The following is a 15,224-nucleotide window of genomic DNA, read 5'->3' on the forward strand; positions in this document are numbered from 1 at the left end:
ACGGATTTCCGGTTCCCGGGACTACGAGGCGGAAGCGAGGGCAGACGCAGTCTCCGTCGTTGACGTTAGTCGCAGTCTTCGCTGCTAACGGTAATAACTCTTAGGTTGCCTCTTCTTTTCCCCCCATCGCTACCCGCCGAAATCTCAGGGCGTGGTTCGGCGCGAGGTGGGCTGCAGCGGCGCGGAGACATTGGTTGGCCCCTGAGGAATGGACGCTCTCGGGGCGCATCGTTACCTGTGACAGGGCGGCCCCTCCCTCTCTCCCGGGTGGCGGGGACCTGCAGAAAGGGGCGGAGCTCGGCCCGGGCCCTGGGCTCTGTGGGTCCCGCGCGCAGCTCTTGGACGCCAGGGCACTCGCTAGCACCTCGAAGTGCCCCTTGCTTCCTCCCTTTCCCGTTTACTTGCTGTTCATTCAAAGTATGTACTAACATTCACTATTGCCAGTCACCAGCTAAACCATGAGGACAAAAAGTGAGAAAAAATAGACACACTCCACCATGCCCTCATGAAACTAACAAGACTGCTGGAGGAGGAAGACATTAATAAGAGCAGTCACTGCAATAAATGTAGTTACAATTTGGAAAAGTGCTGGGAAGAAGAAGTGTGTGTCCTGTGAGAGCTAGTATTAGAGGAGCTCTGATTTAATCTGGGTTTCAAGAGTCAGGGAAGGTTTCCTTGGGGAAGCGATGCAAGCTGAGGGCTGAAAGATGAGTAGGAGTTAGTGTGCAAAAGGCTTTGTGGCACAGAGAACATGGTACCCATTAGAAGGTAGAAGAGAGGTGTACAGGCCGACAAAATGGAAATCAGATGCCTCAGGGTACATAGCTAAATATGTTTCACCTTGTTAAAGAGCCAAGACGCTGGAAAATGTTCTAAGCAAAGCTGCAGGTGTTAGAAGAAGCTATTTGTCTTTGGCTTTCTAACCTGATTTCATGTTTCCTAAAACGCTGGGAAGAGAAAAATGTCCCCTTCAGCTTTCCAGTTACTGACTCTTAACATTCTAATTTTCTTTCAGTTCTGTTATGAGTTGCTAAAATGGTGAAATGCTGCTCCGCCATTGGATGTGCTTCTCGGTGTTTGCCAAATTCGAAGTTAAAAGGACTGACATTTCACGTGTAAGATTTTGCTGTAGTTAAGCCAAATACTTTGGCCATGTTATAAAAAGCAAAAGACAGTTCTACTTAAGTCTTCAGTTTTGAACTTTAGTTCCCAAATCCTTTTTAAATACCCTTTTTGTTAAATTTGAAGTGACATCGTGATGCCTCTACATGTTTATAATTTAGTTTAAACGTTTTAAGATACCTGCCAAGGTATCAGAGACTGGTTTACAAAAAAATACCATAAGGCTCACTTTTGCTAACATTATTACTTTGCATTTTGTCATACTGCCAAAGAAATTCAATGTTGTTTTCATGTAGTTTACAGTGTGAATGAAGGAGCTTTGCTAAGATATATTGCTCTTTCTAATTAAAAATAGATCAAGCATAGGTTGTAGGAAAAAACATAAATTACAAGTTCAGACCAAGAGATCTTTATATGTGTTGCAAATAAATCAAGGTGATTTTAGTTTCATATTTTAGCCATTCTCCTGAAAGCCATGAAAGAGTGAGTGAGAGAGTAAGATCTAGTAATCATTCACTTGCTAAAGGTTTATTTTGCTGCTTTTGTGCCAGGCACTGTGCTATGTGTTAGAGAAAGATCTCTGAGCTACTTTGTTAGATATAAGGAAATCAAAAATGAGCATATATTACCTACCTTATTTCAGAAAAATTTGAATCAGCTTGAAAATTGAGTAAGATATGGCTATTGGCCTTCAAATCTCTCAAAATAGCTCTGATCTCCAGAACTCCATACTCTGCAGCTATTCTCTTCATTCTTTCATTGGGCATCTGTAGACCTGCTGTGTATGCTGTACCAAGCAATTTTCTGGTGCTGAAGAGGAACGGAATTACAATGGGCCCTTTTTATTGAATTCTGGGTATCATTTCAGATAGGAAAAGGCCTAAGTGATAATTCTTTTATCATCTATAGATGAATAAATATCTTCAATTGTGGATCTTACTATAAGATGCTAATATCCACTGAAACTTTTCTTTCTTATAATATGAGAAAAATTGAAACGAGGGCCATGTATCTGCAGCATGATTGGCACAAAAATCTGAATATTAAAACTGAAAGTTACAAAAGCATGAATTATGGTTTCCTAAATATTGTAATTCTCAAGACTAATAACAGTGGCTCACACCTGTAATCCCAGCACTTTGGGAGGCCGAAGCAGGTGGATCACTTGAGGTCAGAAGTTCGAGACCAGCCTGGCCAACACAGTAAAACCCCACCCCTACTAAAAATACAAAAACTAGCTGGGTGTGGTGGCCTGTGCCTGTAATCCCAGCTACTTGGGAGGCTGAGCCAGAAGACTTGCTTGAACCTGGGAGGTAGAGGTTGCAGTGAGCCAAGGTCAAGCCACTGCACTCCAGCCTGGGTGACAGAGTGAGACTCTGTCTCAAAAAAAAAAAAGTTAACAAATCAATTTAGTTACAATTGTATGACAGCTTTAATTCAATTATATATTAATGGCATTTGATTTTAAAATATTTTTTGTATTTTTTTCTAGATTCCCCACAGATGAAAACATCAAAAGGAAATGGGTATTAGCAATGAAAAGACTTGATGTGAATGCAGCCGGCATTTGGGAGCCTAAAAAAGGAGATGTGTTGTGTTCGAGGCACTTTAAGAAGACAGATTTTGACAGAAGTGCTCCAAACATTAAACTGAAGCCTGGAGTCATACCTTCTATCTTTGATTCTCCATATCACCTACAGGTTTGTTTATGAGATACTACTTACCATCATTGCTCACTTTTTATACTGTTGAAGAACCTTCACCACTCTTGCTAACATATTTATTGTCTGCTTATTCATTTGAAGTCCATTCTTGAAGTTTTTAAATTTGTAGACTGCATCTTCAACTTTTGTAATGCATAGTAGGAGTATTTTACCAGTAACCACTCATAAATATTTGTACATTACTAAGGTTTGGTGAAGTGGACTGACTTTAGGAATTAGCATAACTCGAGATTTTTGTCTAAAAATGGAAGTTAACATAAGAATGTAAAACTGACGTTCCTAATTGGCAGTCCTTAACACTGGGACAGAAGTCAAGAGCAGAACCACTAACAGGACTAAAGTACTTGTAAGAGCCACATACATGCAAGCTTAAAGTCTAGGTAGGATCAAAAGGAAGAAAACCAAAAAAGAGAGATAAGAACAGGAGAAGAAAAGGTCAGGAAAAGAAGGTAGAACAGTTGAATAAGTAAACGCTAATTGAATTCTGTGTTTTTTCTCGGGAATACTCCCATGGGTTGGCTGCCTCACTCTCAGTAGTTCTCTTGACTTTATGTACCTGAAAGTGAATTTCTAGAACCTGTAGACTGATTGATTTATCCAAGGTGGAAAATTCAAGGAGAGCCTCCATTGAAAGGGATCTCCTTCCTGGCAGCTAAAAACAAGAAAAGTAGCCAGAAGTATACCTGCCCTCATGCAGTCCTGCTCACTTTTTGCAGTTGGTCATTTTGTAGAATGCCTCACTTTCTTTTATACTAATAAATATACAGTATCTTGGGAAAGTTGCTCTAGGGCTTTTGTTTTTTTCCTACTACCAAGGTATCATCTAGCTATACAATGTTAAGAGGACCTTAACTTGAGAAATATGGGTATAACAAATCAAATAAGCCGTAACTTACTGACTTTCAAAAAATACTGATTTCCTTATAACAAATTTTTCATTTTAGAAAATAGGAGGAAAAATAACATAAAGATAATAATCACATAATCTATAAATAATACTCTGAACACTTTGATCTATATCTTTGTAATGATTTGTATATATGCTTTATATAAATTCATCTGTATTTATATAGATAACCTTCTAGAAATAGAATTACACTCTGTATCTTTTCCTTTCTTTGCTTTATTGGGTTTTTTAACTTAGTGTGTACTGTGTGCCAGGTGTTATTCCAAGTACTTTACATATCTATTAACTCAATCTTTGAAAGAACATGTGAGGTAAGTACTATTATTATTTTCATTTTATCACTTGAAAACACTGAGGCCCAGAGAGCTAGAATGCCTTCCCCAGGGTCACACCTCTATTAAGTGACAGAGGCTAGATTTGATTCCAGGCATTTTGGCTTCAGAGTTCACTATTAACTCCTATTCTCCATGACATTAAGTATTTTCCTACAACCATAGCTTTCAAGCTTTAGCCTACATAAAGATTATCCAGCGAGTTTGTTTAAAATACAGACTCTTACATCTTCCAGAGTATTTGATTCAGTAAGTTGGAGTGTACTTTCTAACAAGCATCCTACTCTGTGCTGCAGATCTATGGATCACATGTTTAAGAGAAACCTATATAGACTGTCACTTTTTTTAACTAAACTTTATATTGAAGTAAAACATATTTATAGACCCTTATTTATAAGTGTACAAATCAGTGAGTTTTCAAAAAGTGAGTACAATCATGTCACTCCCCTCAGACCAAGATATAAAACATTATAAGTGCCCCAGAAGCCTCCCTCATATGCTTTCCCAGTCACTACCCCCCGAAAGTAACTACTGTCTTGACTTGTATCACTGTCAATTATATAAATGGAGTCCTGTCTACAGTATGTACTCTGGCTTCTTTAGCTCAACATCTTGTGTGAGTCATCCACATTGTAGCTTGAGATACCGGTCCATTTATTTTCTTTGCTATATAGTATTCCATTGTACAAATAAACTAATTTCTTCATGCTACTATTGATAAACGTTGGTGTGGTTTTTCACATTAGGGCTGTTGTGTAGTTCTGAACATTTTGGGACATGTCTTTTGGTTGCATTTATATACACATTTCTATAGGGTATATATATGCTTCAATTAGAAGTGGGAATTACTAGGTTCTGGCGATGTGGATGTTCAGCTTGAGTATATATTGCCATAGCCATAGTTTTCCAGAGTGCTTTTGCAAATTTATAGTCCCGCTATCAGCATATAAGAGTTCCTTTCATTCCATAACCTTAACAGTAGTTAGTGGTATCAATTTTATAGACCATTTTTACTGACCATATAGCAGTTGATCCTACATATAAAAAATAGTATATATAATCAATCTTTAATAATGTGTATAGGCTGTCAACTTTCCTTATTTTAAACAGCACTAAAATGAACACTATTCTAGCTGGCTCATATCCTTATTTCCTTGAACTAAATCCTGCAAATAAAATGGTTGGATCAAAGATTATATACATTTTTAAAGATTAGCTTTTGATAAAGATCTTCCAAAGTCTCATTAGAGAAAATCTCATTAGAAAGCTTGCACCAATCTACTCCCCCTACTAGCTATGCATAACAATGTCTACCTACCCTTGGTATAATCCTTGGTATAAGTTGCATTTGTAAACTTTGCTGAAATTGATGGGCAAAATGGCATCTTAATGTTTTAATCTATTTATGAATACTCATGCATGTCTACGTTTTTTCATGAGTTTATTGGATATTTGTATTCTTTTGTGAGTTACTTATTCAGGTCCCCTTCTATTATCTTTTTCTATGCTGTTTTGTAAAAACACTGGCTGTTGAGGATAGGAATCATTTAACTGCCATCTACGTTGCAGTTCCTTTTTTTTCTCCCCTTTCTCCTACATTCCTTCCTGGTTATTTTTTATTGTTTTTCTTCAGTTCTAGCTATGGCATGGGTTTATTCTGTTATATTCTTTGAAATTCAGGCTTTTTTTAAATGTAGTCAATTCTGTGTTTTCTCTTGTTATATGAGATTAGCTTCCTCACTTTAAGATTATATAAATATTCTCTGTATTTTTTCTACTTCCTCGTAGTTTTCTTTTTTACATAAATTTTCAGTACATGGAATTTCATTGTGCTTTATTATATTAAAGGATATAACTGCTTTTCTCAATTAGTTGATTTTTACATGATTTGTGGCCTTACTCTACTTATTTAGAATGCCACCTTTATCCTAAAGGCATCTATCTGCTTGATGATCTATTTCTAGGTTTTTCTATCTAGTCCTAAGAAAGGAGCATACTATTTTAATTATTGTTACTGTGTTAATAGCTTGTAGGGTGTAACCTCCTATGCTCTTCCTTTTTAGGAGAATTTGTGTTTTTAGATGAAGCTTAGAGTTGTTTTCAGGAAGTTCTTTTAAAATTATCTGGTAGAATTTACTGACTTTTAAAAGCAATTTCCATGAAAAGAAATGTGGTATTAACGTCACTGTAAAAGTTAAGAAGGATAAAAAATGTAAGAAAGGACAAAAATGTCTCAATGATTGTTACTAACTATTCTTAACAGGGGAAAAGAGAAAAGCTTCATTGTAGAAAAAACTTCAGCCTCAAAACCCTTCCAGCCACTAACTACAATCACCATCTTGTCGGTTCTTCCTCATGTATTGAAGAATTCCAATCCCAGTTCATTTTTGTAAGTAAATGACTTACTGAGCTCATGTTAATACTTTTAAGATGAATATATCCTCTCCACTAGAATCAAATTTTTCAGAATCCTAGCAAAATCCAGGGGTTAATATTGCTTCCTAGGGTCATTGTAATTTATATATATGCAACAGCAAAATAGAGATAGTTAATCCTTTGGTTACATAATGTAGTTAATTGAAGAAAGCTTCTGGAAGGATATTTCTACCAAGGAAATAATTAATTCTTCCCTTTAACTGCTATAATTTCTATATGAAATATGTAATAAAAAATAGCTATTTCTTTTTAAGTTTTCTCCGTCATACACATACAGAGTATTCAAGCTTGCATTTATTTATTTATCTCATTGCTTGTTCATGTTAGAGGCAAGCATGGAATGTAGATCTCTTTTACTATCTTGATTAATACAGCTTTATAATAATCTTTTTTTTATTTTTGTGGGTACATAGTAAGTATGTATATTTATAGGATACATGAGACATATATAGGTATACAACACATAATAACCACATCAGGGCAAATATGGTATCTGTCACATTAAGCATTTATCCTTTATGTTACAAAAAAATCCAATTATACTTTTAGTTATTTTTAAATATATAATAAATTATTGTTGGCTATAGTCACCCTGTTGTACTATCAAATACTAGATCTTAATTCAGTCTGCCTAACTAAATTTCTGTACCCATTAACCATCCCCCACTTCCCCCCACCCACCACGCTTACCAGCCTCTCATAATCATCATTTTACTCTCCTATCTCTGTGGGTTCAATTTGTTTTGATTTTTAGATCCTGCAAATAAGTGAAAAGATGTAATGTTTGTCTTTCGGTGTCTGGCTTATTTTACTTAACATAATGATGTCCTCCAGTTCCATCCATGTTGTTGCAAATGTCTGAATTTCATTTTTTTAATGGTTCAATAGTGCTCTATGGTGCTTAAGTGCCACATTTTCTTTATCCGTTCATCTGTTGATGGACACTTAGATTGCTTCCAAATATCAGCTATTGTGAAAGAGCTGCACCAAGCATGGGAGTGCAGATATCCCTTTGATAGAATGATGTCGTTTCTTTTGGGTATACACCCAGCAGTGGGATTGCTGGATCATACAGTAGCTCTATTTTAGTTTTTTGAGGAACCCCCAAACTGTTCTCCATAGTAGTTGTACTAATTTACCCCAACAGTGTACAGGGTTCCTTTTTCTTCACATCCTTGCCAGCATTTGTTGTTGCCTGTTTTAGGGATAAAAGCCATTTTGAATGGCATGAGATATTTTCCCATTGTTGACTTGATTTGCATTTCTCTGATGATCAGTGATGTTGAGTACCTTTTCGTATGCCTATTTGTCATTCATATGTATTATTTTGAGAAATGTGTATTCAGATGTTTTGCCAAGTGTTTAATCAAATTTTTAGATTTCTTTCCTGTTGAGTTTTTTGAGCACCTTATATATTCTGGTTATCAGTCCATTGTCAGATGGATAGATAGTTTGCAAACATTTTGTCCCATTCTGTGGGTTCTCTCTTCACTTTGTTGATTGGTTTCTTTGCTGTGTGGAAACTTTTTAACTTGACGTGATACCATTTGTCCATTTTTGCTTTGGTTGCCTGTAATTGTGGGGTATTACTGAAGAAATCTTTAGGCCAGGCATGGTGGCTCATTCCTGTAATCCCAGCACTTTGGGAGGCCAAGCTGGGTAGATCGCTTGAGGGCAGGAGTTTGAGACCAGCCTGGAAAACATGGTGAAACCCCATCTTTACCAAAAATACAAAAAAATTAGCTGGGGATGGTGGCATATGCCTATAGTCCCAGCTACTCAGGAGGCTGAGTGGGAGGATCGCTAGAGCCCAGGAGATCAAGCCTGCAGTGGGCTTGATCACACCCCTGTACTCCAGCTTGGGCAACAAAGTGAGAACCTGTCTCAAAAAAGGAAAAAAAAAAAAAAGATTTGCCCAGACCAGTGTTCTGGAGAGTTTCTACAGTGTTTTCTTATAGTTGTTTCATAGTTTGAGGTCTTAGATTTAATTCTTTAATCCATTTTGATTTGATTTTTGTATATTGTAAGAAGTAGGGGTCTAGTTTCATTTTTCTGCATTTGGATATCCAGCACCATTTATTGAAGAGACTGTCTTTTCCCTAGTTTATGTTCTTGGCACCTTTGTTGAAAATGAGTTACCTATAGGTGTGTGGATTTGTTTCTGCATTCTCTTTTCTGGTCCATTGGCCTGTGTGCCTGTGTTTAGGTTTACGGCATCTTTAAATTATCATAGACTATGTTAAAGTGATATTATTCCACTTCATATGCAAAAATCTTATAGTTGTATACTTTCATTTTTCCTTTCTCAATCTTTGTGCTATTGCTGTCATGCATTTCACTTTTACATATGCTACAGACTCCACGCCCTATTGTTATTATTTTTGTTTAAACAGTAAGTTATTCTTTAAAGAGATTTGAATAATAAGAAAAAAAAATCTGATATTAACCATGTAGGTGCCATTTCCAAGGCTTTTCATTCCTTTGTGTCAGTCCATATTTCCACCTGATATCATTTTACCTACATGACTTACTTAAACATTTCCTACAGTGCAACTATAAAAATGTTAATTTCCAATAGTGATGAATTCTTTCAACATTTCTATTTCTTAAAAAGTTTGCCCTTCGCTCTTGAAAGACATTTTCACTAGGTATCAAATTCTAGGTTAATAGTTTTGGGGGAGGGGCAGTTGGTTTTGGTATTTTTGAAAATGTTGCCCTACTGTATTCTTACATGCACTGTTTCTGATGAAAAATTTAATTGTCAGATTTATTCTCTGTACCTAATACTTTTTTTTCTTGGCTTTTAAGAGTTTTTGTCTTTTTAAAAACTTTTTATTTATTTATTTATTTTTGGAGACAGGTTTTTATTCTATCACCCATGCTGGAGTGCAGCTGCACATTCACAACTCACTGCAGCCTCAACCTCCCAGGCTCAAGCAATCCTCTTACCTCAGCCTCCTGAGTAGCTGGGACTTATCAGCATCTGCCACCATACCAGGCTAATTTTTGTATGTTTTTGTACAGACCAGATTTCTCCATGTTGCCCAGGCTGGTCTGAAACTCCTAAGCTCAAGCAGTCCCCCTGCCTCAGCCTTCCAAAGTGCTGGGCCAGGCATGAACCACCGTGCTGGACAAGAATTTTTTTCTTTCTACTGCTTTTGCCTAATCTGATGATGATATTCCTTGGTTTCATTTTCTTCATGTTTCTTCTGCTTAAGATAAGATTTGTTGAGCTTTTAGCCAGGCATGGTGGTTCATGCCTGTAATCCCAGCACTTTGGGAGGCCATGGTGTGTAGATCACCTAAGCCTTGGAGTTCGAGACCAGCCTGATGAACATGGAGAAACCCCATCTCTATTAAAAATACAAAATTAGCTGGGCGTGGTGGCAGGCACCTGTAATCCAGCTAGTAGGGAGCCTGAGGCAGGAGAATCGCTTGAACCCAGGAGGCAGAAGTTGCAGTGAGTCAAGATTGTGCCATTGCACTCCAGCCTGGGTAACAAGAGTGAAACTCCGTCTCAAAAAAAAATTTTTGTTGTTGAGCTTTTTTATTTAGCAGTTTATAGTTTTTGTCAAACTTGGAAAAATTTTTGCCATGATTTCTTCAAATATTTCTTTCTATCCCAATTTTTCCTCTCCCATAGGAATTCTAATCACATGTATATTAGGCTGTCTGAAATGTGCAACAGGTTGCTGACGCTTTATTTTTTTTCTATCTCCTTTCTCTCTCTAGTCCATACTGGATAGTTCCTATTACTGTAAATGTACATTCACTAATCTTTTCTTCTGAAATGTCAAATTTCAAAAAATACATTGCCATTCTCGCCAGTATATTTTTTTACCTCACACATCGTAGTTATCTGTAGATATTCTAGTAGAGTATTTTTTTATCTTTCATGTACTTAACTTTTTGAATATATGGAGTACAATTTTAATAACTTTCTTAATTGTCTGCTAATTCTAACATTTCTATCAGTTTCAGCTTGGTTTCCATTGATTGATGTATCTCAGTATGACTAATGCTTTCCTGCTTATTTGCATGCCTGGTAAATTTTACATGCCATGATATTTTTGTATCCTGTTTTCTTGGGCATTATTCTGGGGTACAGTTAGTTAGAAACTGTTTGACCCTTTCAGGTTTTACTTTGTTTAACAGAACTAGAACAGATAGGGCTATTTATTATTCACTGTGCAGGCAAAACCCTTTTGTATACTTACTGTCCATGAATCTTGACATTTTCAAGTCTGGCTAGTGGGGATAGTGCCTATGCCCTGTGAGCACAGGGCACTCTTAATCTCTGATTGTTCTTTCCTCAAGCCTTGAGTAGTTTTTCACATGGATGTGCTGATCTTACTCCATGGAATACTCAGGGGCATCAAGGGGGAGCCTCTGAATATCTCGAGTTTTTTTCTGTGCACCTCTCACCTGCCTAGTACTTCATCCTGTGAACTATAGCCACCTTGGTCTCCCTGGATGTTTTGCACTACCTACTTAACTCAGTCTGCTAAGCTCTGCAGGGTTTCCCCTCCTTGCCCTGAGGCCTAGAAACTCTCTCAAGCAGTTAGCTGGAGCAGTCTTTGGTCTCACCTCTTTGTTTCCCATCTGTCCACAATAGCTACCATCCTTGCCAAATGTCCATTATCCTAGAAGCTGTTTTTTTCTGTCTTTTAAGCCTTTGTTGGTTCTTTGAGGGAGGGGTCAATTCAGTCTCTGTTACTAATTTTAATATTAAATAATAGCTTTTCAACATTATTTTATGGTACCTTTATAAAATATGTCAGTGTTATTTTTCCTATTTTCAAATGAAGAAGGAAAAAAAGCATATCTAGCAAATTTAAGCATAACCATAATAAATACTGAGAGGAGTTGTCTCTGAAAAATTCCAAGACCAGAGTCCTCTCTAAATCCCCATCACCGGTCCTGAGAACCTGCTGCAGTACTCTTTTCCTGTCATACCTTATAAAACAAAATAGCCATCCAATAAAGTAATCCAGTTAAAAACTTAATTTAAATTTGTCTGATAGGTAAAAATTAAACTTACCAGCACCACATTGAAGGAACAAAACCCATAGGACACATTGCAAGTGTCATGATGTTCGTAGAGATAAGTGCTCCTAATATTCTGCAGACCTTGTGTATGCCTGGCCTTAGTAAAAGGAGGCCCTTAGCACCCTAAATTTTGCTTCTGCCCCGTCTTCTTCCCATATTCCTTAAACCTCTAAATATCACCAACTTAAAGATGTTCTCTAAGCATTATAAATGAAGAAACATCTCAGGCTTAGTTATGAGCTTTCTTCCAACTACATGTCTGTCTGATTTAATAACTGGGTGTTTATGTTTTTAGGAACATAGCTACAGTGTAATGGACAGTCCAAAGAAACTTAAGCATAAATTAGATCATGTGATCACCGAGCTAGAGGATACAAAGGAAAGTCTACGGAATGTTTTAGACCGAGAAAAACGTTTTCAGAAATCACTGAGGAAGACAATCAGGGAATTAAAGGATGAATGTCTGATCAGCCAAGAAACAGCAAATAGACTGGATGCTTTCTGTTGGGAGTGTTGTCAGGAGAGCATAGAACGGGACTATATTTCATGAAATAATTTCATGTTCTACCTAAAATTGTCATTGGTACAAATTTTTAGAAAATCTCATTTACCATCAGTAAATAATATCCATCATTTAAAGTGCCGCTTTGGATTCTCTGAGCATTATGCATTATAGTTGTTATCCAAAGACTTTTTTGAAAGTATGCAGAAATTTGTTATAATTATGTATTTGTGTGACTTGTGACAATTATGTTTTTATAGACCTATACTAGTGCCGGGTCACTATTGTAAGATGTTAAACTCTCAAGAAAATGTCACAGAGCTAAAGAAATGATGTCAAATTAGTCACATTAAACTATAGTAGAAGAAATTTGACACTTCTCCAGCAACATCAGATTTTTGGCTTCAAAGGAGTACCTTTACTTACATGTGCTTTATGGTAAGTTCATTGAATTTTACTTTAAATGCATTTTACTACAAAGCACAATTCATTTACAATACATATCCATCTTGGATTCAGTCCAAGGTGCTTTAGCTATCAGTAATACCAAAGGATCGTTTTACAAGGCTTCCTGTGGTATTGACTCTGAGAATAACACATGATGAAGATCTATTGGCTTTTAAAATTGTTCAGAGCCAATTTAAGAAGACCCCTCGTGAAGTCTCAGTTTTCAGTACAGTACATCATTCCTCCTCACTAGAAGCACTTTGATGTAAACCAGAATAGCTTTAAGAGATAAAAAATGTCATAAATCTGATTTGTAAATGGTTAGTTGCTCTGACAGGTCTGAACGCTTTGCTTCATGACTATTTCATCATAAAGGCATATCTAAAATCTGAATGCCAGCACTAGCTCTATACTTTAAATGCTGCTTTGTATTTTATATCTAAAGTAGTATTGCCGACATTTTTTAAAAATACAAAATATAAAAGAAACCACTAAAAATAATAATTGTGGCTCTTGCAGTTGAAATAGGAATTGGAGTGAAAGGATTAGAATATTTTAATTAGGGGAGTAGATTATTGTCCAAGGGATTTTATTTAGAGAAATGGGTTATTAAAACAGCAGCTTTAGAATAGCTTCTTACCGAATATGCAAAAGAATAATTCCTTGTTATTTCCTAATTGATCCAAGTGTCATAAATTTAGCTTTTCTCATAATTCCTTACCAAAGGCAACTTAAATTATAGTCATAAATACTGTGGGTTAGAATAAAAACCATTTGCCAAAGCCACACTCTACTTAGAAGCACGTATACATACATGAACCTCATTCAGAAGTCCATGCTGTAGCAGTTAGAATGTGAGTATCAGTTGTTTCATCGTAGTAACAAAAATTGAAATGCATTTTGTGCTTATTTGTTTATTGTAATTTTGTATTACATTAATATTAGTTAAGATATGGTCACTTGAATTTTTTGTATTTAAGAATTTTCTGTTTTAATGCATGTTACACTTTTATGTAGGATTCCAAACCTTCCCTCTAAATGGGATTTAACTCATATCTGCAAGATCAGCTTTATGCTAAGAGGAAATCACTGAGGCCATATCTTTCTCCTACCTGGAAAAAAAAAAAAGCCCTGACCAGGCACAGTGGCTCATGCCTGTAATCCTGGCATTTTGGGAGGCCGAGGGATACGGATCACTTGAGGTCAGGAGTTCAAATCCAGCCTGGCCAACATGGTGAAACCCCATCTCTACTAAAAATACAAAAAAAATTACCCAGGCATGGTGGCACATGACTGTAATCCCAGCTACTTAGGAGGCTGGGGCAAGAGAATTGCTTGAACCCAGGAGGCAGAGGTTGCAGTGAGCCAAGATCATGCCGCTGCACTCCAGCCTGGGAAACAGAACAAGACTCCATCTTAAAAATAAAAAACCTCTTATTTTAAGTTACCCATTATTTATTTTAGTTACTTAATTTTGACTTAATAAGTAGATACCCTAATGGAAAGTTTGGGTATGATCTTAGGTTTTATGGAAATGTTTTGAATAGAGATTATTTTTCCCTCATCCTATTGTGAGTATGTAAATTAAAGTAAGTCAGTGGACAATGGAGAAAAGTAAGAGGGTAGATCCAAACACAGTATGTCTGAAATCTAGCAGTCTACTGGCTGCTTAGAATACACCAAGCCTAGAAGACATTGCCAAGAGTAAAATCCCAGTCTGCCACTATCAAAATTGCCACAGTCACTTTTACTACTTATATTCGTAGTATACTCAGTTCTTGTCTTCTTTTTCACTGGACCTAGTATAACTGAGAAATAAATAACCACGGGCAAAATATTGGTATCATTAAGGACCCAGAGCTGCCCATTTTCTCTTTATTCTGAAAGGAAAACAATTACTGATAGAAATCTGAGATTAAAAATAAGGTCCTCCCTGCTGCTCCAAACAAATGCCTAAACATAGTATGTATCTCAGCCCTCTGTTCTCAGAGATTCCAGCCTAGCCCGGGAAAGAACTGTCCTGTATAAAGCAAAACCCAAGTCTTCCCACTCCAGAAGTTCCTCTGGCAGCCAAGGCTGACCCAAGGGTTCATTCTACTTTGCTTTAAAAGCTAGGCGTGGCCTCTAGAGCCAGGAACACAGTATAACAGTTCAACCTCAGCACCAAAAGTCAGGTACGAAACACTTGATATGTGGAATTTTTCTCTACATCAAGTTTAAATTTCTGGAAATAGACTTCGGTTGCTAGTGATAATTACAGTTATACCATAGTCTAATTTGAGAAAAGGTGAAATGTCTTAAATATATGTTTGGTTTTAATAAAAAGATAAAATTATTACAGAAATAATTGAGAGATAGAAAATCCATTATTTCCCATTATTTATTTGAAAAATAAAACATTTTCTCCAGTAATGTGTTACGTGGTTTTATACATTGAGTTATTCAATAAAATGAGCAGAGAAACATGAAGAGTATATACATAGAGGTTTTGCTCTAATTTCTTCCACGTCTTTTCCCTCCACCAATATAACTCTAATATGGGGTCTGCAAGTTCAGATGGCCCACATAGCAGGCCAGCTTTCGGCACAATATGGACCTACCATAGAGCCCTTTTCTGCTTTGGCCCTCACTCAAAACTAGCAGATTTGGTGTTACCCAGTGTATAAGGGAAAGCAGTATCCCTAGGTGTGAAATATACTGCCTTT

At 36.7% G+C, this 15,224-nt stretch overlaps 1 protein-coding gene across 2 annotated transcripts; it reads left to right on the plus strand.

The window, feature by feature from the left end:
- Position 1: 1 nt before the first annotated feature.
- On the plus strand, positions 2-14,931 carry THAP6 (THAP domain containing 6). Of its 2 annotated transcripts, XM_032261026.1 has the most exons (5): positions 2-90; positions 1,016-1,115; positions 2,615-2,822; positions 6,349-6,474; positions 11,866-14,931. In XM_032261026.1, the coding sequence occupies exons 2-5, from the start codon at positions 1,036-1,038 to the stop codon at positions 12,118-12,120; spliced, it is 669 nt and encodes a 222-aa protein (XP_032116917.1). In that variant the 5' UTR covers positions 2-90; positions 1,016-1,035; the 3' UTR covers positions 12,121-14,931. The 2 variants fall into 2 exon arrangements, with proteins under 2 accessions (XP_032116917.1, XP_032116918.1); XM_032261027.1 differs by lacking the exon at positions 1,016-1,115 and having other exon boundaries at positions 11,866-13,647.
- Positions 14,932-15,224: the final 293 nt, after the last annotated feature.

The sequence above is a fragment of the Sapajus apella genome, unplaced genomic scaffold (assembly GCF_009761245.1).
Source record: "Sapajus apella isolate SASKATOON/1434 unplaced genomic scaffold, GSC_monkey_1.0 scaffold121, whole genome shotgun sequence".
Classification (NCBI taxonomy): Eukaryota; Metazoa; Chordata; class Mammalia; order Primates; family Cebidae; genus Sapajus; species Sapajus apella.